Genomic DNA, 22,580 nt, shown 5'->3' on the forward strand with positions numbered 1-22,580 from the left:
CAGCATCCAGAAATGAAATACAAGACAGGATGAACTGCTTCAATATATTTTATCTGTTCAGCTCAAGTCACAAAATACAAACCGTTCAGCGATAGAGAAGAAAAACTTTGCACGACAGAAGGTTAAATATGCAAAAAATACAACATTCATACTTCAAAGATGGAAGGGGGCGTGTGAGAAGGGCGTGCGGGTCAGAGGGGGGCCTGTGGGGCCACTTCCCTGATTGTGGTGGTCGGACCATTCAGAGGCACAAAAGGGAGACCCTCACCGGTGTCCAAGAAACATCAATGGAAAACAAAATACTTGGAGAGGGGAACAAACACAATTTTCAGGCACTGTAAAGTTCTGAAGAATAAATAAGCTACCTGGAATCATAAACATAGATTTATATTCTTCATAAAAAGTCTGCAGCATTCCAAACAGGACACTTTGCATTGGCAAATGAAAAGTCAACGATAAAATTAGAGCGATCTGACACTTAATTTCAGGGAGGAAAGTGGTTTGATTGATTTTCACCATGTGTGGCACAACACGATAAATGAGGTTCTCTAGAAGAACGTGAGAGCAGCTGGTCCCCTGCAGTCTGCACGGCCAACCCCTGAAGTCACCAACTTCCTTCAGTACAGACAGGTTTTCTTCATGATGCGAAGAAACTCTTCCTGGTTGACCTCTCCGTCTCCATCCCGGTCGGCTTCCTCGATCATTTCCTTGAAAGACACCAGATGAAAAATGTGATTTTGGTAATAATTTTCTGATAATGAAGGACATATATTAAGAAAATTAAGCGCATAATTGAATTTCTGAGTACTTCTTTGTTCAAATTGTGGTGGATTATGAGAAAAAGATACAATTCGCAATTTTAAGTCGAATAGATCTGTGAACGTCCTCATTTTCTTCATCTGAGCTGATGTTTGGCTCAAAACTGTACGGCTGGATAGCTCCAATATTCCTTGCCGTTTTTGTTTTTACTGGTAATGTGAGATTGGAGTTTGTGAGTAACTTTGGCAACAACTCAGAAGCAAATTTCTGGTGCTCTGCAGAAAATGTGTCCTAGAAAACAACATTTCTTTTTTCCTTTCAGCTAAAAATGACAATCTTAATTAAAAGACCACTGGGAATGTTTTAAAATACATCAATAGATGACTTACTTTAGAGAACTGGTGTCTACTTTGATTATAGGTAGTGGCTCACCTGTAACTCCTCATCTGTCAGGTTCTCGCCAAGCTCCTTTGCGACTCTCTTGAGGTTCCTGAATGAAATCTTGCCAGTTTCATCATCATCAAACAGGCGGAAAGCTTTCAGAATCTCCTCCTTGGAGTCCTTCTCGGCCTGAAATGTAAAAACTTTTATAGGACTACAAAGCACTGACGAGGCTCTATGGAATACAGCGGGATCCCTACCATTTTCTGCGTCATGACAGTGAGGAAGTCAGCGAAGGAAATCTTTCCAGTGGCGTCCTTATCCACTTCACTGATCATCTTCTTGATCTCCTCTTTTTTCGGCTCAAACCCCAAAGCTCTCATTGCCACCTGGATCACAAAGAGTCACAACTCCAACACGGTTTTGCTCGCCATTACTTGACATCTTTACTTGGTTTAATTTATTTTACCTTAAGATCTTTTACATCAATGAATCCAGAGCCATCGGTGTCGAACAGCTCAAAGGCTTCCCGGATCTCCTGCTTCTGCTCCTCAGTCAGTTCTGCTTTGGGAGTCGTTTTCTTGCGTGGAGGAGGAACCGGACCCTGCAGGGACGGCCTCTTGGCAGTAGTCGCCTGCTGAAAGAAGAATAATGATGATAATAGTAATAATAATAATAACAATAATAATAATTGCATTTATTAAAAAATAAATAAAACAATAATAAGTGCTTATGCAGCTGCTTACTCACCATTGGTTGCTGAATAAACTCAGTTTATTTAAAGAACAAAGCAGTTAGTGGTGTCGTCAAAGCTTCGCAGCCTCCCTATTATGAAGAGGAAAAAACCCATGAAATGTTTTTATTCTTTACTCCAATTGCTAGCATAAACCACTTCTCTAAGCGTAGCATCAAATCTGCACGTCATTCATCCAAACAACACATTTTCTGCCGCACAAATACCTGTTACTAGGCGCAGGGGACCGAACAGTTTTCTAGCTAACAACGCGCAAAAACCCAGATGCTGTCACGAAGCCTGCTAGTCAGATTTGTTCCAGCGCGCGTGCCGGTTTGTTTACACGAGCGACACGAACAATAGGTTCTTCACGGTGAGTGGATAGGGACGGAAAGAGGGATAAATCAAATGCACCAGACGGGGAAAACGGTGATTGGTTGCTAAGGATGACGTAGTCGTTTCACCGGAAATAAATAATTGAAGAAAAGACCCACACGACTAATTAAATATGTGTCAGATATATGAATGAAACAGGAATTAATCTGGCCCTCTTTGTTGTAAAATAAAATAAATTAAATAAAGTAGCGCTTTATATTTACTGCATGAGACCCAAAAGTGGCAGAAAAAAAAAGAAAAATTAGAACATGGCTGCCAACATTTTGTTCATATTTTAGGCATTATTGATTAAGTATCGATAAGTATATATATATATATATATATATATATATATATATATATATATATATATATATATATATATATATATATATATGCGAGGGCTCTTTAACAAATAAAGGCGGGGACAAATAGTACTTGTTTCTGATTGGTTCAACTAGTGGCGTTCTTTTACGTATTCTAAATATGATTGGCTAATACCACATGTTCCCTTTTAATCGACAGCCGCTTGACCAATCAGAGGGAAGTTATGTCTCGGCTGATTCAAGCGGTTAATAGTTGTGCACTTTCATACGATTTGACTTGATAAAAGTTCTTCCACTCCTGGAAGGAGCTTCAAGAGTCACACCAGCTGTCACGAGCACCGACACCTCCACCTTTGAAACTTTATAATGGCTACACGACTTCGACCGGTGAGTCTAGACACCTTTAAAGTACCTTTCACATCTTTTGCCTGATAGTATGATAGTAATTGATATCTCTGGTGGTCGCGCAGAGCAGCAAACGCTGCGCGGTGATTGGAGGATCCGGTTTCCTGGGCAGACACCTGGTGGAGAAGCTGCTGGAGCGAGGCTACGCTGTTTCTGTGTTTGACATCCGGCAGAGCTACGAGCTGCCAGGCGTCACTTTTCACCAAGGAGATCTCTGCGACAAGCAGGTGGGAACCACCATTCACGGCTCTGTGGAGTTGAGGGAACCGGAAGTGGAAAGCGTCTTCCCTGCCAAACTAAAAGCACAGCATCCACCTGATTAGGTTATCTTTATTGAGATTTGAGATATAGTTTAACCTGAAAACATAAACCCCAGACATCAATTAGAAAAAAAATGTTTACTTTTTGGTTAAAAGTCACTCCAACTATATTTTAACTTATAGTAAAAACGTTCCCAGTGGTCCTTTAGCAAGATTTCATGAGAAATTGTTATAAAATTGAGTTGTAGTGGCATGGAAGTAACCCTCGACTGATATCCCAGCATCCCCTCGTTTACACTCTCAGTTTACACAAGAGCTCTGCAGCCGTAATATAGTTTAGACGAGATCATTGATCTATTTGTACGCTTTTGTCTGCTTCAAAATGAAGACTTTGACACTAAAAAAACGCAGTTTTAATCTTAAATTAGTTTGCATATGTCCTCCATTATTAAAAAAAATACTACAAGACCATGTTCAAACTTCAAAAACATGATTTCCGTTGGAATGGGTCTTTAACTTGCATATCTAAGAGACTTTTCTCAGTTTTTTTACGTTATCCACCTCACTACTTTTTGTTGTTCTTTTTCCTTCAGGCTTTGCTGTCAGCTCTGCAGGATGCGTCACTAGTTTTTCACTGCGCCTCCCCAGCTCCAGGAAGCGATGATCGCCAGTTATTTGAAAGGGTCAACGTCGTGGGAACACAAACGGTTATCCAAGCATGCATGGAGGCCGGAGTCCAGGTAACCAAAGTCTCCAGAGGTTTATGGTTCATGTTTGGGTCCCGGGGGTGATGTGATTATGCTTTTGTCACTGCCAGAAATTGGTTTTGACCAGCAGTGCCAGTGTGGTGTACGAAGGGACGGACATTAAGAATGGAAAGGAGGATCTGCCGTACGCCAGGAAGCCTATTGACTATTACACACAGACCAAAATTAAGCAGGAGAAGGTGAGGATTTCTTTGAAAAAAAAAAGTGGTGGCAAATATTAATTATTACAATGAAAATTCCCAATTTAAAAAAATAAAAGCCTAGTAAAAATACTTAAAATGTGTGTTTTAGTTGGTGCTTGAGGCGTGCAACAAGCAGAAAGGTTTCCTCACTGTTGCTATTCGACCTCATGGCATTTTCGGCCCACGGGACCCACAGCTGGTTCCTATCCTAGTGGACACAGCTCGCCGGGGAAAAATGAAGTTCATTATTGGGTAAGACTTAAGTAATCATTAACATCAACAAGCTGCTTTTATGTTTTTCATCATAAAAAATCTATTTAATCCAGAAAGAAAACATTATATTCTTATACAGTTTTTACTGTTTTGGCAGTTTTTTTTGGTTACTGCTTATTTATTTGGTTTTGTTTATGGAAAGTGATTTTAACATCCTTAAAAAAATGTAATCAATTTTTTTTTCCTCACTTAAGTGTAAAACTCTTTGTTCTTCTGTATTAAACCATACCATTTTTTTTTCATATTTAGTCACTTCATCGGCTAATTTTTCTGCTTTTTTCTGAGTGATTGTCCTCTTCAATTCTGATTTTCTAATAGATTTCTTCACCTAAATTTGATTTTGTGTTTATCAGCAATGGGGCCAATCTAGTAGACTTCACGTATGTGGAGAATGTAGTTCATGGACACATCCTGGCTGCTGAACGTCTCAGACCAGACTCTCCTATCTGTGGCAAAGTAAGTAAAAAAAAAAAAAAAAAAAATTCTTATTTTCTCTAGTTGAACTACATCTATAATTTTGTGTCCTCTGACTTCCCTATAGCCATATCACATCACCAACGATGAGCCAATCCCCTTTTGGGACTTCATGTCTGAGGTGTTGGTGGGTCTGGGATACGCGGCTCCACGCTTTCACCTCCCTTACCGGCTGGTTTACGGACTGGCTCTGCTCCTCTGGCTGCTGACCGTGCTCCTGCGGCCTTTCGTCTCCTTCAAACCCACATTCACGCCCATGAGAGTGGCCCTGGCCGGAACCTACCACTACTACAGCTGCGAACGGGCCAAAGAGCACCTGGGCTACAAACCGGTGGTCAGCTTGAAGGAGGGGATCGCGCGCACAGTTCAGAGCTACCCCCACCTCAAACACGGAGCTTGATTATTGAACAACGAAAAAAACTGTTCATACACAACATCAGTGCAAAAAACTTGGCCAGGTTTTGCTGAAAGCTCAAATAGATGTTATTTCCCATTTCCACCAGCAGATGGCAGCAAATAGTCCCTTTTTGTGGATTGTTGATTGCCATTCCACCTGTTTATACAGGTATACAACAGAGATGATTCCACCACACTGCCTTAATACTCTACATTCCTGACATATGTGTAAAAGGAACTGTTTAAAGGACAGTTTTCAGAATTTAAGTACAAAATATGTAAAACTGGGATCTAAAATCGTGATTAAAACAGGCTGTACCACCAAATTTGAGCTCCTCACATCATTGCGTCAGAATGCTGGACTCCAGTCTCTGCTAATAGATCATAACCTTCTTCCTTATCCCTGCATGAAGCAATAATTACTTTAAAATGCAAAGAATGTGACTTTGCTCCATTTTTCTGCCTTTGAGGACTCTACCCGTCGTGTGAATCCTGGCTCGTATAATCCCAAAATTAAAGGATGAAACAGATTTTTGTGCTATAAGGACAGGAGACAAGCTAGTTTATCAGAAATGTTATGCAAATATATACATAAATGTAAATATACTTTGTGATAATTAAGATTATGATGTGTTGAGGCCTCTTTTTTGGGGAAAAAGGAACATTTGACTGAAAGAACTTTTTAATGTTTGTTGATTGGTGCGTGAATTAGAAAGATTAGTAAACATTATTAGCAACATATACATTTGAATGATACAAAAACAGATATGTTGTTTTCTTTTAAAATACTCACTCAACCCCTTTTTTAAAGATAATTTTTGACATGTTTTGATTAGATAAACTCAGAGTCCAGAGTCTGGCGGTGTTTATGATAGATGTATTTACTACAGCGGCTGGTTCTTTCAGCATTTTTGCCATTCCTCGCTTTGGTGTGGTGACAATAAGGTGAGGGTAACATTCGGATTCCTTACATTCTGATTTCAATTCTGCGGCAGGAGCACCCTAATGATTCACTGCAGAAGATGAAACCACTGGGCGAGGCTGTCTGACAGGTTCTGGTAGAAGTGGAAGAGGGAGGGCGAATCCAAGTAGAAACTTAGTTTAGCAATGTGTTTTCTGGAATGAAACTTTTGCTAATCTGCTGTTCCTCCTCCTTTCTTTGTTGTGAAATCGGTGCGCACTCCTTTTGTTAGACTGTGGGTAAAATCAACATGTGTGAGACTGTTTCTTTTTTCCCATAATGCTTAAATTCCTTATTATTTTTTTTAATTTAAGCTAAAAATATGTTTATAACCATTTAATTTTTAATTTAAAACAAAATCAGGAAATAAGATTGAGTTATATTTGCTAATGTTTCTAATAATCTGGGTTTCTGATTCATAGGGAGTGATCTCAAAACCTTGAATTAAATCTAAACAAACATGTAAATTAAAGTCTTCATGTCTGTGAGAGTCTTTCGCAAAAAATGTTCTAACAATCAAATTTTTTGGTTTTAGAATTTTCAAATAAATAATGAGTTTTAATGTCACAAAAACTCTTGTTTTTATGCATTTCTTTCTTTCTTTTTTAGGCTGTCATTGATTTATAGTAAAGCTACATTATGTTCTTTGGTGGGAAGGTTTACTTTGTTCTTCGATCAATCTCACCCACATCCTTCAGGAAACAAAGGAAATTATCGTTTATGCTCTTGTTTTTGAAAGATGCTGCCTCTTAAATTTTCCAAATCAACCATAAAACTTTGTGAAGTGATCAGATTTTAAAATATTACACTTGTACACATCATTATTCAAGACACAACACAACCTTTCTCCTTTTTTAAAATAGTTACGGATATTTTTGTCGGGCTGTAGAAATGTGTTCATGTTGAAATGTTATTTTTAAATCTGGTTATAAAGAGATTTAAAGAAAAAGTCAATTTTACATTAAAAAATGCTAAATATAAAGTGAGGAAGTTGCCAATTAAACACATCCCTTGTGATTTCCCTCTTTGTGTGTGTGTTTGGGAGTTTCCTGGAACAGTCCTGTGTGGTTTCCTTGATCTTACTTTAATGATGTGGGTACTAGCTGGGTTTTCCTACCCAGTGAGCTTGAGATGAGTGTTCCCACAGGAGAAGTTGCTGCCAGTCGCTTCACTTCATCTACGCGAGCATCTTGTGCTCATCTTTTATCCCCCCCGCCTTTGCTCACTGTGCCGTGCATCTTGCTGACTCCCAGAGAACAGGGAGGAGGTAAACAAAAACTAAGCAACCACTGCTACGCACCCAAAAGCTCCACCTCTAAATCTACCTACCTCGACTTGCTGGGCTTGTTGGAGTTCACGCCCACACCTGTTTGCATTGGCACCTGTCAGATAGAAGAGACTTTCCCCCTGCGCTCACTGGTCAGTCGCTTGGACGCATCAGCTGTGTGGACGTTGCTCTGCTGGGTTTTAGGAGACAGCAGGTATGTTCTGTTCTTCATGTGGTAGAGTAGTGATGTTAACATGAATGGTTGAAATAAGGATTATTGCTGTTTGCCCTCTCTCTGTCATTCTGTCAGTGGTTTCCCTCACATGCTTTTGCTCCTCATTAATCATTTATCCTGTTTGGACTGTTGTGTTTAAGCCAGTTTTTGCCACTAGTATCCAGGACCGTTTCCAGGAGGAGTGAACTCCCTCCCTTAGGAGTTTTACTGTAAATGCTAACATGTTTCTTATTTTTAGCTGTTTTATAGACTGATTTCTAGCCAATTTTTATTTATTTTTATTTTTTAGGGATGTTTGCTACCATAAAACTTAAGGATTAAGAACTATAGACTTACGGCTGAATATATGTTGATGCACTGACTCACATGTAGGCGAAAGCAGAGTTTTTGGAAAGTGGTTGGACAGGACGGCCTGCATGTTTAGAAGATGAGCCCCAGGAATGCTTGGCAATGCATCTGAATGGGAGTGGTAAAAAGACTGAAAGAAGAACTATTTACAAACCGACTGCTTTAATTTACACTGTGTAGCTTGATAAAAATCACACACTTTCTCCTATTTAGATGCTTGACCCTGATATATATTTTCAGGTGACCTACAAAGGAACTTCAAGATAAACACCCAGAATGTCAAAAGGTGAGAGCAGACATGCATTATGGCCTTTATTTAATGGATCAAAACTACGTAAATCCCAGTTTTATTTTTTTATTTTTTAAAAATAGATAACTTAAAGTGTTTTTAACCTCTTCACATCTGACTATTTCAAATCATATAAAAATGTTCTTAAGTGTATTTTCTGTTCAAGGTGATGCTAAATTAATTTGAGAGCTGAATTTAATTGTAGGTTACAAATTATCGACGTACAGCATGGAGGGGTTAATATTCTGAAATAGATTTAATAATAAAACCAAAAATTAAACCAATTTTTTTTTTTTGCCAACAACTTCATGTCACATTTTCCACAAGGTTCAAACATTTACAACCGGTAAAAAAGAAAAATAGTACAAAGGACAAACTCTGAAATCTACATTTGTTTTACATTTTTAAGGACAAATTTAGTCATTTTTAACCTTTTTTATCTGTTTAAACTGCTTGTAAATATCGTGTCCACATGCAATTGATGAATATTTTCAATAAAAATAATAATAATTAACGAAAGTAGAAAAATGCTAAAGGTTATTAAAAACGGTAAAAATGAGATTTTAACCTTTTTCCAAAAAAAGTTTATTCATTCATGATTTTCATGCTATTTTCTAAAAAATACAATTGTATTTGTAAAATTATGTAGCTAAAAAGACTGTTAGGCTAATAGGTATGCCACAATTCTCGGTTCAAAACCAATTGTCAAACAATTTAAATTAAATCACGGTGAAAGTAAATCGTTGCATCCCTACCGCATACCAGTACGTTTATGTTGAAAGTATCAAGCGTTTGTTGTGCTAAATTTAAGAATAATTATGTATTGTTTTATTACATCCCACCAGGCTTAGTTTGAGCCAATTAAGTTTTATATTCACTTTTATTTGCTTATTGGTAAAATTTAAAAAGGATTATTTTCCCCTGAGTCATTCATTTTTTGTTGTTTTGTAATACACAAATTATAGATTGAACTGAAACAAAACCGTGACCCAAAAAGCACATTTTTTTGTATCCCTATAGGCTAACCAGTATGACATTTTAAGCCTTTTCTGAAAAAAATTACCTCCAGTTAGCTTTGCTTCTGAGACCGTTATGCTAGTTAAGCTAAAAATGATGCTAGCATCTATTAATGCAGACATGTCCAAAGTGTAGCACATGGACAAACCCGGAAGTTTCTATCGTAGCTCACAGCAATCTCTAAGAACTACAATTTCTTGATTGTGATTGGCTAAATTGTAAACCTTTGGTAACAATTTTGGTTAATTGAGCTTTAGAACCTCAAGGGGCAAATGACAAAAAAATAGTTTTTTTTTTTAATGTAGTATTCTGTCCTTCAGAATAAGATATCTATTTGTTTTTCATTAAATGAACCCATTTAATGTTGATGAAAACATTTTTTTTCCAGACAAACATTTTATTTTATATATTTACAGTCATTTGGGTAAAAATGTATATTCTGTTTTATGTGAAGAAGGAAATGGTTTACCATTGAAATAGACTTTCACTACATAGTTTGTTTGCATTTAAGGTTTTTATAAGCGTTCCTAATCTGCCCCTCTTTCCACAAAGTACTCACAAGCACTTGTTTTAGTTCACAATGCGTCTCATTCGTCTATCTATCAGAGGGAACTCGGGACACCGTGCTCGACAACATCAAAGTACGGACCAAGCTGAAGCCAGACGCCTTTTGGCTTCAGCAACGAGACACAACTCAACCCACAACTTCTCAGGAGGAGAAACCATGGTAACATTTATTTATTTATCTAAAACCCATTGTTCCGTTGGTGCCACTTGCTACACAAAGCCTCAAATGCTGCTTGCAGGGTGGCAGAGGTCAGAGCTCGCCGTTTGAACGGAGCCCCCACCAGTCCGATTTCTTCCCCCGTAAGCTCCACCCCACCTCCCGTGACGACCAACGCTGAAAAGTAAACCACCCTCCCACCAGATTATCTGTCATGGTGTTTTAAAATATGATAGTAACTCTTTATTTGAAATTACAGCAGACCGCCCACACAAGGATACCTGATCAGGTAGTGGAGTCTTTTAAAGACCAATAAAAATAATAAATAATAATGGAAAGATCAGCTAAAAAATAATCTCATTTTGTCTTTTTAGAGGTGTTTTTACTAAAGTGGAAAAGCCTGCTTCACCTCCACCCCCTAATGGCATCAGGTAAAATCTTTTTAGACAAAAAAAAAACTAAAAAAAATCTTCTCTGTAAATAATAACCTTTATTTTTTTTATACTTGGTTGCAGCACAACAAGACATTTCTCCAAAAAGCCTTCAGAGACCTACAAGTTAATGTGAGTATCTCGTTAGGGTTTTTCCACTTCAACTGCTGGTGGCTTTATATCTCACGTCAAACTCACTTCTACTCCTCAGAGCCCCCCACACGGTGAGGTCCACCTCACAACCCCAGGAGAGCCTGCTCAGCCCGGAGGAGCAGGAGAAACGGTGGGCGAGCCCTCACTAACCGAAGCCACCCGTCCGTGAAACGCATTAACATCACAATGATTCATCTTGCAGGAGGGAGGCAGCCAGCAGTGTTTTGAAGACCTCGTCGGTCAGGCAGCGATCCTACGTGCTCTCTGCCGCTAAGAAATATGAGTAGGTTTCAATTGCATTAGGGATGTTGTCACTTTCTTCATGTCTTTTGACTAAAATAATCTTTGGGTTGTCACTCCTAGAGCTAAAGAGGCTTCACCAGATCCTGCACCGGTTGAGAACAGTCCATCATTTGTGGCTAAAATGTAAAATCTCCTCATCTATGTTGTGTTTTAATCTCGTTGTGGCACTTACAAATTCAGATTAATATTTGTGTGTCTGTGCAGGGTGGATGTCACCGAGGATGAGAGCGCTCCTGCTCCTGCTCCTGCCAGTTCTGTGTCACCATCCCCTGCTGCTGCAGAAACATCTGCCGCCGCTACACCTGTGCCCACACCGCGGAGAACGTGAGTCCAACCCCACGTCTCTGGATCCTGCGTGACTTCGGTCTCTTATCATCCATGTGGTTCACAGAAGCAGCACTTTGGTGAAGACAACCGTTCCAGAACCAGTGGCTCCAAAGGTGGAGGAGGTGAAGGAGGTGACGCCAAAGACAGACCTGCTCGAAAACGGGAAACCAGATTACAAGAATCTAGTCACTGCTGAACGTGTGGACGTGGCCTCCAGTGACCCACAGTCAGATGATTCTGACAGTTCTGACTCCCCACAAATTGATGCTTTGCCCGCAGCATCTCCTCCCCTGGCTTTAAGTTCCTCTATATCAGTTGCCCCAACGGTCAGAGCAACACCAACGCCCGTCCAGAATCTGTCCCCATCAGAATCCACAGCGCATGTGAATGCATCTGTGACTCCAGCTGGGTCAGAGTCAGCTGTCAAAGAACTCACGGTGGAGACAAAATCAGCACCAGAATCTAAATCTGAACTAAAACCAGAGCCAGAGCCTGAGACTAAACCAAAGCCTGAACCAGAAGTGGAACCAGAACCTGAACCTGAAGAGGAACCAGAGCCTGAACTTGAACCAGAACCTGAAGAGGAGCCAGAATCTGAAGAGGAGCCAGAGTCCGAGCCTGAGCCTGAATTGGAACCAGAGCCTGAACCTGAACCCGAGCTTAAAGCTGAATCCAAACCAGAAGTGAAAAAGGAGCCAACACCTGAATCAGCATCAAAAACCAGGTCAGAGGGAAAAGAAATCAGTTGTGTAAACTCCAGTAACTACACAGTTGTTAAACTCCTCTTTAAATCTGTTATTTGTTTATCAAATAACAAAAAATAATAATTTTTTCATAAAATGTCACAACAACAAAAATTGTGTTGCCACTTTCCAACCTAATGGACCACACTCTATTCTAGTAGTTGAGTTACATTACATTAAATACAAACTCGATCATTATTTTACTCCATAAAAGTATTTGTAGTACTGTTAAGTAAATACCTGCATCTCATTCAGTTGTTACACAGAATAAATATAATAAAACCTAGTTTAGAGGCAAATGTGTTTTCCAGTGGGCGTCATTAGTGTGTTTGCTCTCAGATTTTAAAGGGTAACCAAACAGGACAGTTGGAGGCTGACTCCACCCACAGCCAAAAATGAAAATCCAGTCAGAGAGATGGGGCTTGAGAACAGAATTGTTATCATTTCTGAAGCTACAGATCATGACCTGGGACTTCTGAAATGACATGGGACTTTCTTGGTTTGACCGATCACAAAATTCAACTGTAATGCCTCGTTTCAACCTGTAGGGGCAGCACACTGACAGTTTAAGACCATTCATTTTAGTTTATTTTAAATTGTCAAATATCTGTCAAGGACCAATATAAAGCACTTTAAAGCTCCATTTATAGAAGTTAACAGCCAAAAAAGTAGATTTTGATTGTTTGATTGAAGTTGAAACTGAAACTTTTCTCTCCACAGCTCTTCCTCTGACGTGCTCACTGCTCTGTCCGACACTCTGATTTCTTTCAACTCGGACTCGTCAAGGTATGTCCAAAGTTTCTGACTTATATAAAAACAGCACAAACATATATGGTAGTAAGTCTTTATTATATGTCTTAAGTTGCTACATCTCCTTTCTTTTCTACTAGCCTTCAAAATAAAATAAAATTGTAGCAACCACAACCGATTTACAGAATAAAATGAAGTTTAAAAAATACGTATTTTAGTTTGAGGTTCTTTGAACAAATACTATGTATTTAATAATTTCTTCATCCCTTTTTTCCAAGTCGAAAAGTTCCTGTTTTCTCGGACTGTACACGACCAAAAGTCTAGTTTACATAGATAAAGCAACATTAGAAATAAAAGTTAGAGGCAGTTTGCAGATTTTAAGAACTATTTGGAGTCATCACATCCTTAAAATGATCAGGAATAAGAGGTGAGACATACATGAAGTCTCTCATGATTGTTTTTAACAGAGGAGGTCATTTCAGTGAGTTCACACAGAAGTCAGAGCTCATAATGTTTAGAGAAATTACAGCGTCTATGATCTCGGAGGTGTTATCAGCGTGTTATCAGCCCGGCTTGTTTTGGGAGGGTCTTCCGTTTTAGGAAGATCATGCAAACACAAGTTTGGTTTGCAGAGCTGTGTGCAAACAAACCATTAGACCTTTGGAATTATGTCCTTTGGACAAAAGAAACCGAAGTTGGGGCTTTTTGCTGGTTATGAACATGCATCCATTTTTCACACAAACTTGTGAAAGAGAGACTGTTTTGTTCATTTTAAGCATACCATCCAATGAGGAGCACATCATTAAATAAAATACAATTGGTTAAATTGAATCCTTGTATGTTTTTCTGTTTCCTCCAAATCTGCAGGGTTGAAAAAGAACCAGCTCCTCTCAGCAACACTGAACCACTAACAGATGATCTCCTGGGCTTCAATGATAGGTTTGGAGCAAAACTCTTTCTCACTGAGCAACTAAACGGCTTTCAAAATCTAAATAGTTTAAATTTCATCCATGGGGTGGCACTGTTGAATCTCTAATAAAACCTCACATCTTCTGCTTGGTCTGGCCTTCAAAATATCTTGCCTAAATCTCTTTTTCTCCCCCTCCTCAGTAGTCCAGAGGAATCAGAAGAGCCTGTTCCTCCCAGCCCAGGACGCTGGAGTCAGGATCTGCTCAGCGAGCTCCACAGGTGCTCCACATGAAAAAGATTCTCTCTCAGTCCAAACCAAAGGGGAAGCCCAAAGACTTGCCCCTCCACTTTTACCCTCAAATTTTGAGTCAATATTAGTATAAAAAAATAAGAAACTATTCATAAAAGCTTCTTTAAGCATTGGAATGTTTTTAAAGTAAATCTTGAACCCCACAAAGTATTTGCTACGCTCCTGTATTCTGTATGCTGGCCCATTTAGGCAGTCAGCACCCTGACCGTAGTCAAAATTCTTGCAGTTACCTTGCAAGATGATGAGAGGAAATTCCCTTTCATTAAATATAACTCGTCAGTTATGAAAACTATTTGAAATGTGTATTTTTGATAATTCCCCGGCCAACAAGGCCAGGTGAGCAGAAAATGTGGGCCCCAATTTGGTTTGTCCGCAGTTTCTGTTTGCCCTTCACTGGCTTAAGTGGCACTCAGAGGGTTGGCTTGCTACGCTAGGCAGCCGCCTGGTGGAAAGCGTAGCTAGCAAGCTCAATACACTGGAGCTCGCTAACTTGCTACAGTGGATTTCACTAGCTTGCTACAATGGAACTTGCTAGCATGCTACACCATCCATCAGGAGACTGGCTAGCGTAGCGAGCCAACCCACTGAGTTCCCACTTAAGCTAATATGGGCAAACTCAGGTGGGGCCACCACAGAAACTGCAGACAAACAAAATTGGGGCCCACATTTTCTCCCCAGGTTTAAACCTCATGGGCCTCACTTGGCCTTGCTGGCCGGGTCGTAATGGCCTCCCAGTCTGTTTTTCTCATTTGCCACCCTTCCAAAGTTTTACGCCTACTCATTTAAAATGTTCTAGCTCCGCCCCTGGTCCAAACTGCCAGTTTAACTAACTCTTCTGATGTTAATTTTGATTGATGTTAATGTTTATTTTGTATTTGATGTCTTTAGTGAATCAAAACCAACAGAAAATGGCGGCTCTGTGGATCTCCAACCCAAAACTAACATTGCTGTCAATTCTGAACCAAGCAGGTAGGACATTTCTTTTCCAAAAATATTTTTTTATTCCTGCAGAGAAAAGAGACAGGCATCCCCAAGTTGCAGCGCGTTTCATAAACCTCAAGTTTAGAACTTCTGTGATTCGTATTAATGTCAATCTTTGACTCCAAAAGACAAACAAACACTTGAAATAGAAAGACGGTTATATTCCGCAGTCGGACTAGAAGGGGGAAAAAACTGCTCCGTACTGATTAGGATTGCATCTTTGTTTTGTCTCCCCCGGCGTCAGCATCCGAGAGGCGGAGGAGGAGCAGACAGATGAGACAGGCGAGGAAACGCATAGGTAGAGGGAAGATGACAGGCCGCTCTTAAACAATTATCTGTTTGTACACAGGGGCTTCCTCTAAAAAGCAGACGTGCGGTGATGTTCTTTGCAGCTGCTCAGATCCGGCAAAAGCCGCTCTTCTTCCAGACGAGGCGTTAAATCTGCTCGGTTCTGCATTCAGTTATGTGGATTTCCTGCTCTCTTAATGGAGCAGCACTGTAAATAGTGTATGAGGACAGTCACAGTGCCCTTTAGGTGACCCTTTTTTTTCCTATTTCTATCCCAACACTCCTCTGTTGCATTCACTGAGCAGCCAAAACCAACGACGACCTCTGGAGCAAAATATTCAATCAAAACCGTTTATTTATCTCCATGAGATCTGTGAGCAAAGAGCATTTAAATTAGTTTTAAAAAAATGCTGCATATATTAAAAACAAGACAAGTTTCTCTTTGGAGAACTGCAGAGATGTCCTTCCATCTGCCAAAGACATCCCAACTTTAACTTTCGCTCCTCATCCAGTCCCGTTTAGCATTCAAACTGCATTAAACCTTTCCATTATGAGTCAATGTGATCAGAATTCCTCCGACATGAGACGGGCCACGTTGACAATTGAGAGTGAAATCAGTGTGAAATTGTTTTTCAGCTCGACTGATCCATTTGATCCATATCCGATAGGGACCACATCCCATAGCAGGTAATCATATTGGTTGGGAGCTGTGACTTGTTTTCCATCCAGACAGATAGCATCTCAGCATGCATAATGCGGCACTTTCTCTGGTTATGAGCCTCTTTTCCGTCTATTGCAGCCCGTCTGACCTGCTCCAGCCTGTCTCCGGTGTTTCCATCAGCAGGTAGGGAAACAATACAGCCAATCCCCTCCTGAATTTTTCTATACTGTAACCTCTGTCGCTCTGATGTTATCGGGGTGCAACAAACTGCCCTCATTAGTGCCCCTCAGACTCTTTATGAGCCAAAGGAATAATTCTCTGTGACATAGTGATGTTTTTCCAATTTTTTAAAAAATTCCTTTTAATTATGGGTTTAAAATAAGTAGATTTGAGCTGAACTTTGACTAAATAAAAGAAGCAGATTATTGATGAAGTATATTTACTAGTTTAGTTCATTTTAGGGGTTTATACTGTTGGGCTTGTGCACGCCTCCAGACCGCTGCAGGACCAAATAACAACCTTAAATGACAAATACTCTCCCGACTTTCCTAAAAAATATCACATCTCAATAGTGTGTCTCTTCTGTGTGTGACTTCATGAGCAGTAACGCACCGGAATCCCTCGCAGACGACATCCTCCCCATCAGCGCCGACACCTCCAGGTATTAAACTGAGCCCCCGCAGCAGCAGCATGTAATGAATCTGAGACTGATAGATGAAGGAGGAAGGAAGCGTGTGGAGCTGCAGGAATCGATCTGACATCCTTTCCCTCTGCAGCTCTCAGCAGTCAGGAAACACCGGCCCACCCCAGCAGACTAACACGGAGGAGGAAAGGTGATGACACACTTTGATTATCCATTTCCCCACTTCTGTGCCGTGTTGCTCCGCTGTATTTTTATCCATTTAAATCTGCTAAAAGGCTTTCAATGCCCCTCCCTGCAGCAGTCAAGAAGCAGAAGACGAAGAACAATCTGTGGATGACCAGACACTGATCATGTTTGAGAGAAAGTAAGTCAAGCTCTTAACTAAAAGTGGGTCAGATATTTGTTGCGCCTTTCTTTCACCGCCGTGTTGAAGGGAGTCCCCCGTTTTTTAGCCTAAAAGTGAGCCCTCTAACACATCCTCGTTTGTGCTCAAGGTCCAAAGAGAACGACTCACCGTGGGACAAATGGACTTCACCCACTGTCTATACAATCTCTGGTTTAGACGATGATGAAGAGGAGGAGGAGGAGCAGGAAGAGGAAAGGTGACTGAACCTATAAAAAACACATGAAGCAACTTATAAAACCTGTCACAAAATTTATTTTTTTATTGTTATTGCCTTCCGTTTTATACCTAATGGTCATAATTAGTTTGAAAAATGATTCTTCTATGATCAAAAACTTCCTCCAATAGCCTATAGGAGTATTTCACGACCAAAGTGGAGCCTTGAGTCAGACCATATACTTTTATTAAAGCTCAGCTCTAGAACTGCATCCACTTTATTGACCTCTCCAGCTAACATGGTTTACTCCACTGTCCAGGGAGATGCTAAGCGAGGCGGAGCCCGTTCTGGATCGGTGAGTTTATGATCATTTTAAGGTCAGACAGCACGAGAAAACTCCTCCACCTACGTTTTTTGTGGGTTTATGATAAGTAAATATGAAAAACTCTACCCTGAGAAATAAATAAGGATCCTTTTGTTGTGAAGCTTCACCCAAGCAGATTCAGCCTTTGACAGATTTTCTAATCAGCTTTACGATCAACGTTAAATGACAAGATCGTTTCTCCCACTGCCTTTCGATTCCCACTCATTTCCCTTCCTTTATTATCAGTGTATTAGAGATGTCCTTCAATCAAACCACAGCCTGCTTATAGCTTGTCATTATTGACTTATAGCAGAAAATGAAGGAAACCACATTTGACAGGCCTCTCCGTTTAAAAAAAAAAAAAAAATCCATCCCACTGCTGTCACGGTTGAGTGAAAGATGATTCTGCTGCCTCCCTCCTCCAGATCTGTGACCTCCTCCGAGGCTGTGGTGGAAGAGGAGAAGCGAGTCGTAACGCCTGAACCCAAAAAGTGAGCAATCATCTGCAGGAAAGTGGCCGCTGACACCTCCCAGTATTGCATCCACTAACTTGCCACACCTGCTTCTTTTTAAGGGGGCTTGTTTTGGTGAAGGAGTATGTGAATGTATCGGAGCTGTCCCTGCAGAATCCCAGAGATCAAATCAACGGGTAAGAATTGATAATATTCAAAAACAAGTGAGAAATTCTCCCTAGTGGTAAAATTTAACCCTTTTTTTGTATATTTTTACTATAGAGATTCTGACTATTTGACTTCAAGCTCTACCACTTACTCGTACAGCAGCCCGTCCAATTACAGCAGGTAAAACCTCCATCTAAATGCATGTTTCACATACGGTATTTATGGTATTTCACAAATATAAGTTACTTAAAAAAATCTAAACATGAGAAAATTTCCACTAATTAATCATAAATATCCATATTTTAATCACTCTAAATGTTAAAGAGGTGAAGGGCAAGGCCAGAGTGGCCTCATGGTAGAGTGTCCGCCCTGAGGCTGGAAGGTCGTGAGTTCAAATCCAGGCTAAGTCATACCTAAAAACTCTGAAAATTTGACTCCCTGCTTAACACTCAGCATTAAGAGATTGGATTGGGGAGTTTAACTAATAAATGGTTCCCAAGTGCGGCTGTGTCTGCAGCTCACCACTCACCACCAGGGTCAAATGCAGAGAACAAATTGCACACAGCTAGTGGCATGAAACTTAACAGAAGTAACTTTAAAAATTTTAAAATACATTTTAGAGGTCATTTTAAGCTTGTAAATATATGCCGTGTAACACTTCTCATTATTTTAAGCACAATTTTTATAAATTGACTCATTTTTTTTACCCACTTTTGTGTCTTTTGGATTCTGGATGAGCTATTGCCTTGTAGGATCACGAAACTCAAATTTTCATTTTTTTTAAAACTGGCTGCAAGTGTTGGAACATGGTTTTGTAGTCGTTGCGTAATTTGTCACATACTCAGTGCAAAGCGTGTTCTAGCACCAATATTTCTCTCCCCGGAGCAAACTTTACTCATCCTTTTAGCGAGAATACTAAGTACGACAGGGGGAAAAGACAAAAGGTCATCAGATTCATGACTCAAGTTTAAAGCTCTGACCCCATTTCACTCCTTAAAGCTACATTTCCATTTTACGGTCTTGCTCTACGTGCCTTTGCCTGCGACATGTCTCGGTTTAAGCTAAATTTGACTTAAGAATTCAACCTTAAAGTGGAAAGGCTCGTTTTAAGGCCATAGTAGTGCTTTTGTTTTGCAGTATTTGAAACTCCGGAGGCATGAAGGCCTCAGGTCACATGACCTTTTCTCTAACCTTCAGCAGTGCTCCTATTCTCAGTCTGATGAATGGATCAGCGCACCAGAAGCAGATGGGTCTTTTAGTAATCTATATATTAAAAAATTGGAATCTGGACAAAAATATGCTCTATTTCTGATAGAAAATTGAAAACAGAATATTTTATGGTTTTTGTTTTTTTTTTAAACTGTGGCTGAGGGTTGATGTCCCTCATGGAAAAATGCTAAGTTAGAGAAATGCTGTGTTCATGTGGTGGACAAAAATGACTGCCCAACTTAAAACAAACACATGAACATCACATGAATGCAAAACAACTTCCTACAAAGGTCAACTATTATTTTTAGGTATGACTAATGTGGATATATAAGGGAAAATAAAGCATTTTTAAGGATTATCAATATAATTTATTCCAGTTTGGCGAGCCAGATTATATAACTTAATGGGTCGCATGTCGCATGCCCATCCCTGGACTGAATGGTGTGATGCTGTAACCTTTGAATTGGATATTTATTGTCATAAGGCATATTTCTCAGATATGTTTATGCATTAAAACTAACGTTGGTCTTTAAGTTAATTTCAAAGCCATTGTGGATAAAGAGCTGAAGAAAGCTTTGTTTGAGATGAAATATTCTCTACATTTGTGAGGTTTTTTCCTCTGGCCTATGGATGAATTGGAGTCTGGTTTGCTGTAATCCAGCAAAAACCACAGCCTAAAGTGTTTGAAAAAAATAGCATTGAGCAGGAGCGTGCAGGACAATGTAGGGCTTAAAGCAGGGATGTCAAACTTAATTGCATAGGGGCCCAAAACACACCTTAGGTCACGGGCCGGACAGGATAAAGATTTATTGGAAACTCTAAAATTAAAATTTTTAAATTTTAAAACCGTAAATTTTTGACATATTTATGATCTAGATATATAGCATTACCTATGATAATGCTAGTGTGAATACTGTGAGCTAAATGTGTCAGCTGAAGATGCTGAAATTGGTAGATAAAAACACTGAAGCTGATAGTTAAAAACACTTAAGTTGATAGTTTAAAACACTAAAGTTCATTGTTGAAATCATTGAAGCTAATAGCTAAAATCACTGAAGCTGATAGCTGAAAACGCTGAAGCTGATAGCCAACTAAAATATTAGCTAAATACCAAATTAGCCTAAAGAAAAAAGAATGAGGATAGACGAAACAGCTATAGCATGAAGCTGAAAAATAGCTACTTTAAAATACCCTAAAAAACAGAAAAAAGTCTAAATTAGCCAAAACAGCTAGTGTGTATATTACCCTAACTCCAAAAGAGCCAAAAAAAAAAACTGAAAAAAAAAAGCCTGAATTACTCAAAACAGCTAGCATGTAGCTGAAATATTAACTAAACTCCAAAATGGACTAAAAAAACTCAGTAAATGGCAAAATAGTCCAAAAATCTTTCAAAATGCAATTTTTTAAAACTTTAAAGCCATAACTGTTTAACATAATCATAAAAAGTAAAAAAAGACAGGAATATTATTCCAGAATAAATCAACTTAAACCTTAAATAATTTTCAATATTTAGCTCTACATTAAAGTATACTTTGTCAAAATTATACAAGTTAGAAATAAGCGCAAGAAAACATCGAGTCATTAATAACTATAAAATAAAATCTGGAGGGCCGGATAAAATCACCTGGAGGGCCAAATCCTGCCCCCGGGCCTTGACTTTGACAAATGTGGCTTAAAGGATAAAAGGGCATTATTTCAACACCCTCCACCTTTACATCAGTTCATTGGTGTTCTGTTTCGCCATCTTATGAAGGTCATAATTTTAAAACATTGTTCATAATTAATTAGAAACCCCATAGTAATAGCAGCATTACTAGATTAAATTAGGAACCGATCACAAGACAGAACCTCTTGAGTTCTGGTTCCTAGTTCTTATGGAGTCACATCGGTCAGTGTTGGAGCAAAAATGTCTGCTATATAGCTGATTTCAAGACTTAATTTTTTAGAATTTTTAACTCTTTTTCTCACACTAACAGACACACGTTTGTACGGTATTTATGATGAATTTGTACCGGATCAGATCAGGGATTTGTGGTCATTCATTTTTTTTTCCTCCAGACTTCCTCTGACATCTACCTGCACGTACTGCGGCGAGCAGGTGGGCAACGATGCAAAGATCAGCATCGATCACCTCAACATCCACTGCCATCCAGCCTGCTTTAAGGTAACCCGAGGAGAAAGCTTTGTTTGTCATTCCAAACACGAAATCTCACCTCCAAAATATTTCTGCTTTTATTTACCTCCAAATATCGTGTTTAGGATTAACTGAAACTGTGTGCTTGTGACTTTTCAGTGTGGTGTGTGTAGTAAACCCATGGGAGACCTTCTTCTTAACATGTTCATTCACGCCGGGAAGGTCCACTGTGACACCTGCTACTCCAACGTCATCTAACTAGAAGCCCCTCATCAATCCAATCAAGCTTTTTCCTTTTGCATCTTCCAACGTTTGCACTGCTTGGTTTGATAGTCAAAGGTGATCAAACTCACTGCAACCATGAATATGAGGATTTCATGGTGACATTTCTGAAAAAAGTTGTGGGTTTTTTTTTTTTAAAGGAGGGTTTTTTTCTCTGCCTCGGTTCATGATGAAGGATCTGTCTGTCAAACTGGATGTGATGCACATACGTCTTTCTGTACAGCCTGGAGAACAGGCTGCAATGTTATTCACAAACAAGAACTTTGCTGCAATAAAGTTTATTTCCTTTTACTCCTCTTGAAGCAAAGCAACATGTCGAAGCTTTATTATTAAAATAAAGACATTCTTAAATTCCTTTAAAACAATTCTACAAAAGTTTTTTTTCTTTTACAAAAATATGGGTAAATAATTAATTAATTATTGTGTTACGCCCCGTTTAGTCTAGGGGTCTGGGGCCTAACATAAAGGTAAATTAAAATAAAATGTGTAACAAAACACAACACAAGTGTCTCCATAAAAGTATAACAATATTTATTTACAAGAACAAAAACACCCAAACAATAACTAAAAGTGAAGCAAAAGGCTTCAGGGTGAACCAAGGCCAAAACAACAAACAAAACCCCAACTAACTCAACCCAGGGAGCTAACCTGCAAAAGAAACTGTAAAATAATGACAAACACTAACCTCCCTGGACTAACATAAACAGGAGAAAACATTTACTAAAGAAAATGGCGGTTCA

At 39.3% G+C, this 22,580-nt stretch overlaps 3 protein-coding genes across 11 annotated transcripts; 2 read left to right on the forward strand and 1 right to left on the reverse strand.

Annotated features, from left to right (window-relative positions):
• Positions 1-18: 18 nt before the first annotated feature.
• On the reverse strand, positions 19-3,010 carry cetn2 (centrin, EF-hand protein, 2). 4 transcript variants are annotated; one of them, XM_036213865.1, is made up of 6 exons: positions 2,987-3,010; positions 1,891-1,965; positions 1,610-1,774; positions 1,401-1,529; positions 1,192-1,329; positions 19-707 (listed from the first exon to the last, which is right to left on the reverse strand). In XM_036213865.1, the coding sequence occupies exons 2-6, from the start codon at positions 1,891-1,893 to the stop codon at positions 618-620; spliced, it is 525 nt and encodes a 174-aa protein (XP_036069758.1). In that variant the 5' UTR covers positions 1,894-1,965; positions 2,987-3,010; the 3' UTR covers positions 19-617. The 4 variants fall into 4 exon arrangements, with proteins under 4 accessions (XP_036069758.1, XP_036069757.1, XP_024139951.1 ...); XM_036213864.1 differs by having other exon boundaries at positions 1,610-1,777; XM_024284183.2 differs by lacking the exon at positions 2,987-3,010 and adding an exon at positions 2,101-2,478.
• On the forward strand, positions 2,765-5,731 carry nsdhl (NAD(P) dependent steroid dehydrogenase-like). The gene is made up of 7 exons (XM_024284176.2): positions 2,765-2,961; positions 3,045-3,206; positions 3,833-3,979; positions 4,057-4,185; positions 4,298-4,440; positions 4,815-4,917; positions 5,003-5,731. The coding sequence occupies exons 1-7, from the start codon at positions 2,941-2,943 to the stop codon at positions 5,333-5,335; spliced, it is 1,038 nt and encodes a 345-aa protein (XP_024139944.1). The 5' UTR covers positions 2,765-2,940; the 3' UTR covers positions 5,336-5,731.
• Positions 5,732-6,073: 342 nt separating this feature from the next.
• Positions 6,074-22,147, forward strand: znf185 (zinc finger protein 185 with LIM domain). Of its 6 annotated transcripts, none has more exons than XR_004948528.1 (30): positions 6,105-7,773; positions 8,383-8,428; positions 10,055-10,175; positions 10,255-10,356; positions 10,432-10,461; positions 10,547-10,603; positions 10,688-10,735; positions 10,815-10,886; positions 10,959-11,039; positions 11,120-11,182; positions 11,264-11,383; positions 11,451-12,110; positions 12,850-12,915; positions 13,747-13,818; positions 13,990-14,067; positions 14,987-15,067; positions 15,324-15,377; positions 16,004-16,054; positions 16,167-16,211; positions 16,633-16,689; positions 16,805-16,861; positions 16,970-17,035; positions 17,166-17,273; positions 17,551-17,586; positions 18,021-18,086; positions 18,170-18,244; positions 18,330-18,395; positions 21,483-21,588; positions 21,718-21,897; positions 21,981-22,147. XR_004948528.1 is itself a non-coding variant. In XM_036213862.1 (30 exons), the coding sequence occupies exons 2-30, from the start codon at positions 8,419-8,421 to the stop codon at positions 21,814-21,816; spliced, it is 2,511 nt and encodes an 836-aa protein (XP_036069755.1). In that variant the 5' UTR covers positions 6,105-7,773; positions 8,383-8,418; the 3' UTR covers positions 21,817-22,147. The 6 variants fall into 6 exon arrangements, 5 of the variants coding, with proteins under 5 accessions (XP_024139938.1, XP_036069755.1, XP_024139939.1 ...); XM_036213862.1 differs by having other exon boundaries at positions 11,451-11,934; positions 11,971-12,110; positions 21,718-22,147; XM_024284170.2 differs by having other exon boundaries at positions 6,074-6,276; positions 21,718-22,147.
• Positions 22,148-22,580: the final 433 nt, after the last annotated feature.

The sequence above is a fragment of the Oryzias melastigma genome, linkage group LG10 (genome assembly GCF_002922805.2).
Source record: "Oryzias melastigma strain HK-1 linkage group LG10, ASM292280v2, whole genome shotgun sequence".
Lineage (NCBI taxonomy): Eukaryota > Metazoa > Chordata > Actinopteri > Beloniformes > Adrianichthyidae > Oryzias > Oryzias melastigma.

Bases quoted from the DNA above. Each gene is read 5' to 3' on its own strand.
- cetn2 (XM_036213864.1), bottom strand. The intron at 1,330-1,400 runs GTAGGGATCCCG...TTTACATTTCAG, and splicing joins CTGTCATGACGCAGAAAATG to GCCGAGAAGGACTCCAAGGA. The intron at 708-1,191 runs GTGAGCCACTAC...GTGTCTTTCAAG, and splicing joins TGACAGATGAGGAGTTACAG to GAAATGATCGAGGAAGCCGA.
- nsdhl (XM_024284176.2), top strand. From the start codon at position 2,941: ATGGCTACACGACTTCGACCG. The intron at 2,962-3,044 runs GTGAGTCTAGAC...GTGGTCGCGCAG, and splicing joins TGGCTACACGACTTCGACCG to AGCAGCAAACGCTGCGCGGT. The intron at 4,186-4,297 runs GTGAGGATTTCT...TGTGTGTTTTAG, and splicing joins CCAAAATTAAGCAGGAGAAG to TTGGTGCTTGAGGCGTGCAA.
- znf185 (XM_024284170.2), top strand. The intron at 15,068-15,323 runs GTAGGACATTTC...CCCCGGCGTCAG, and splicing joins GTCAATTCTGAACCAAGCAG to CATCCGAGAGGCGGAGGAGG. The intron at 16,862-16,969 runs GTGATGACACAC...CCCTCCCTGCAG, and splicing joins ACTAACACGGAGGAGGAAAG to CAGTCAAGAAGCAGAAGACG.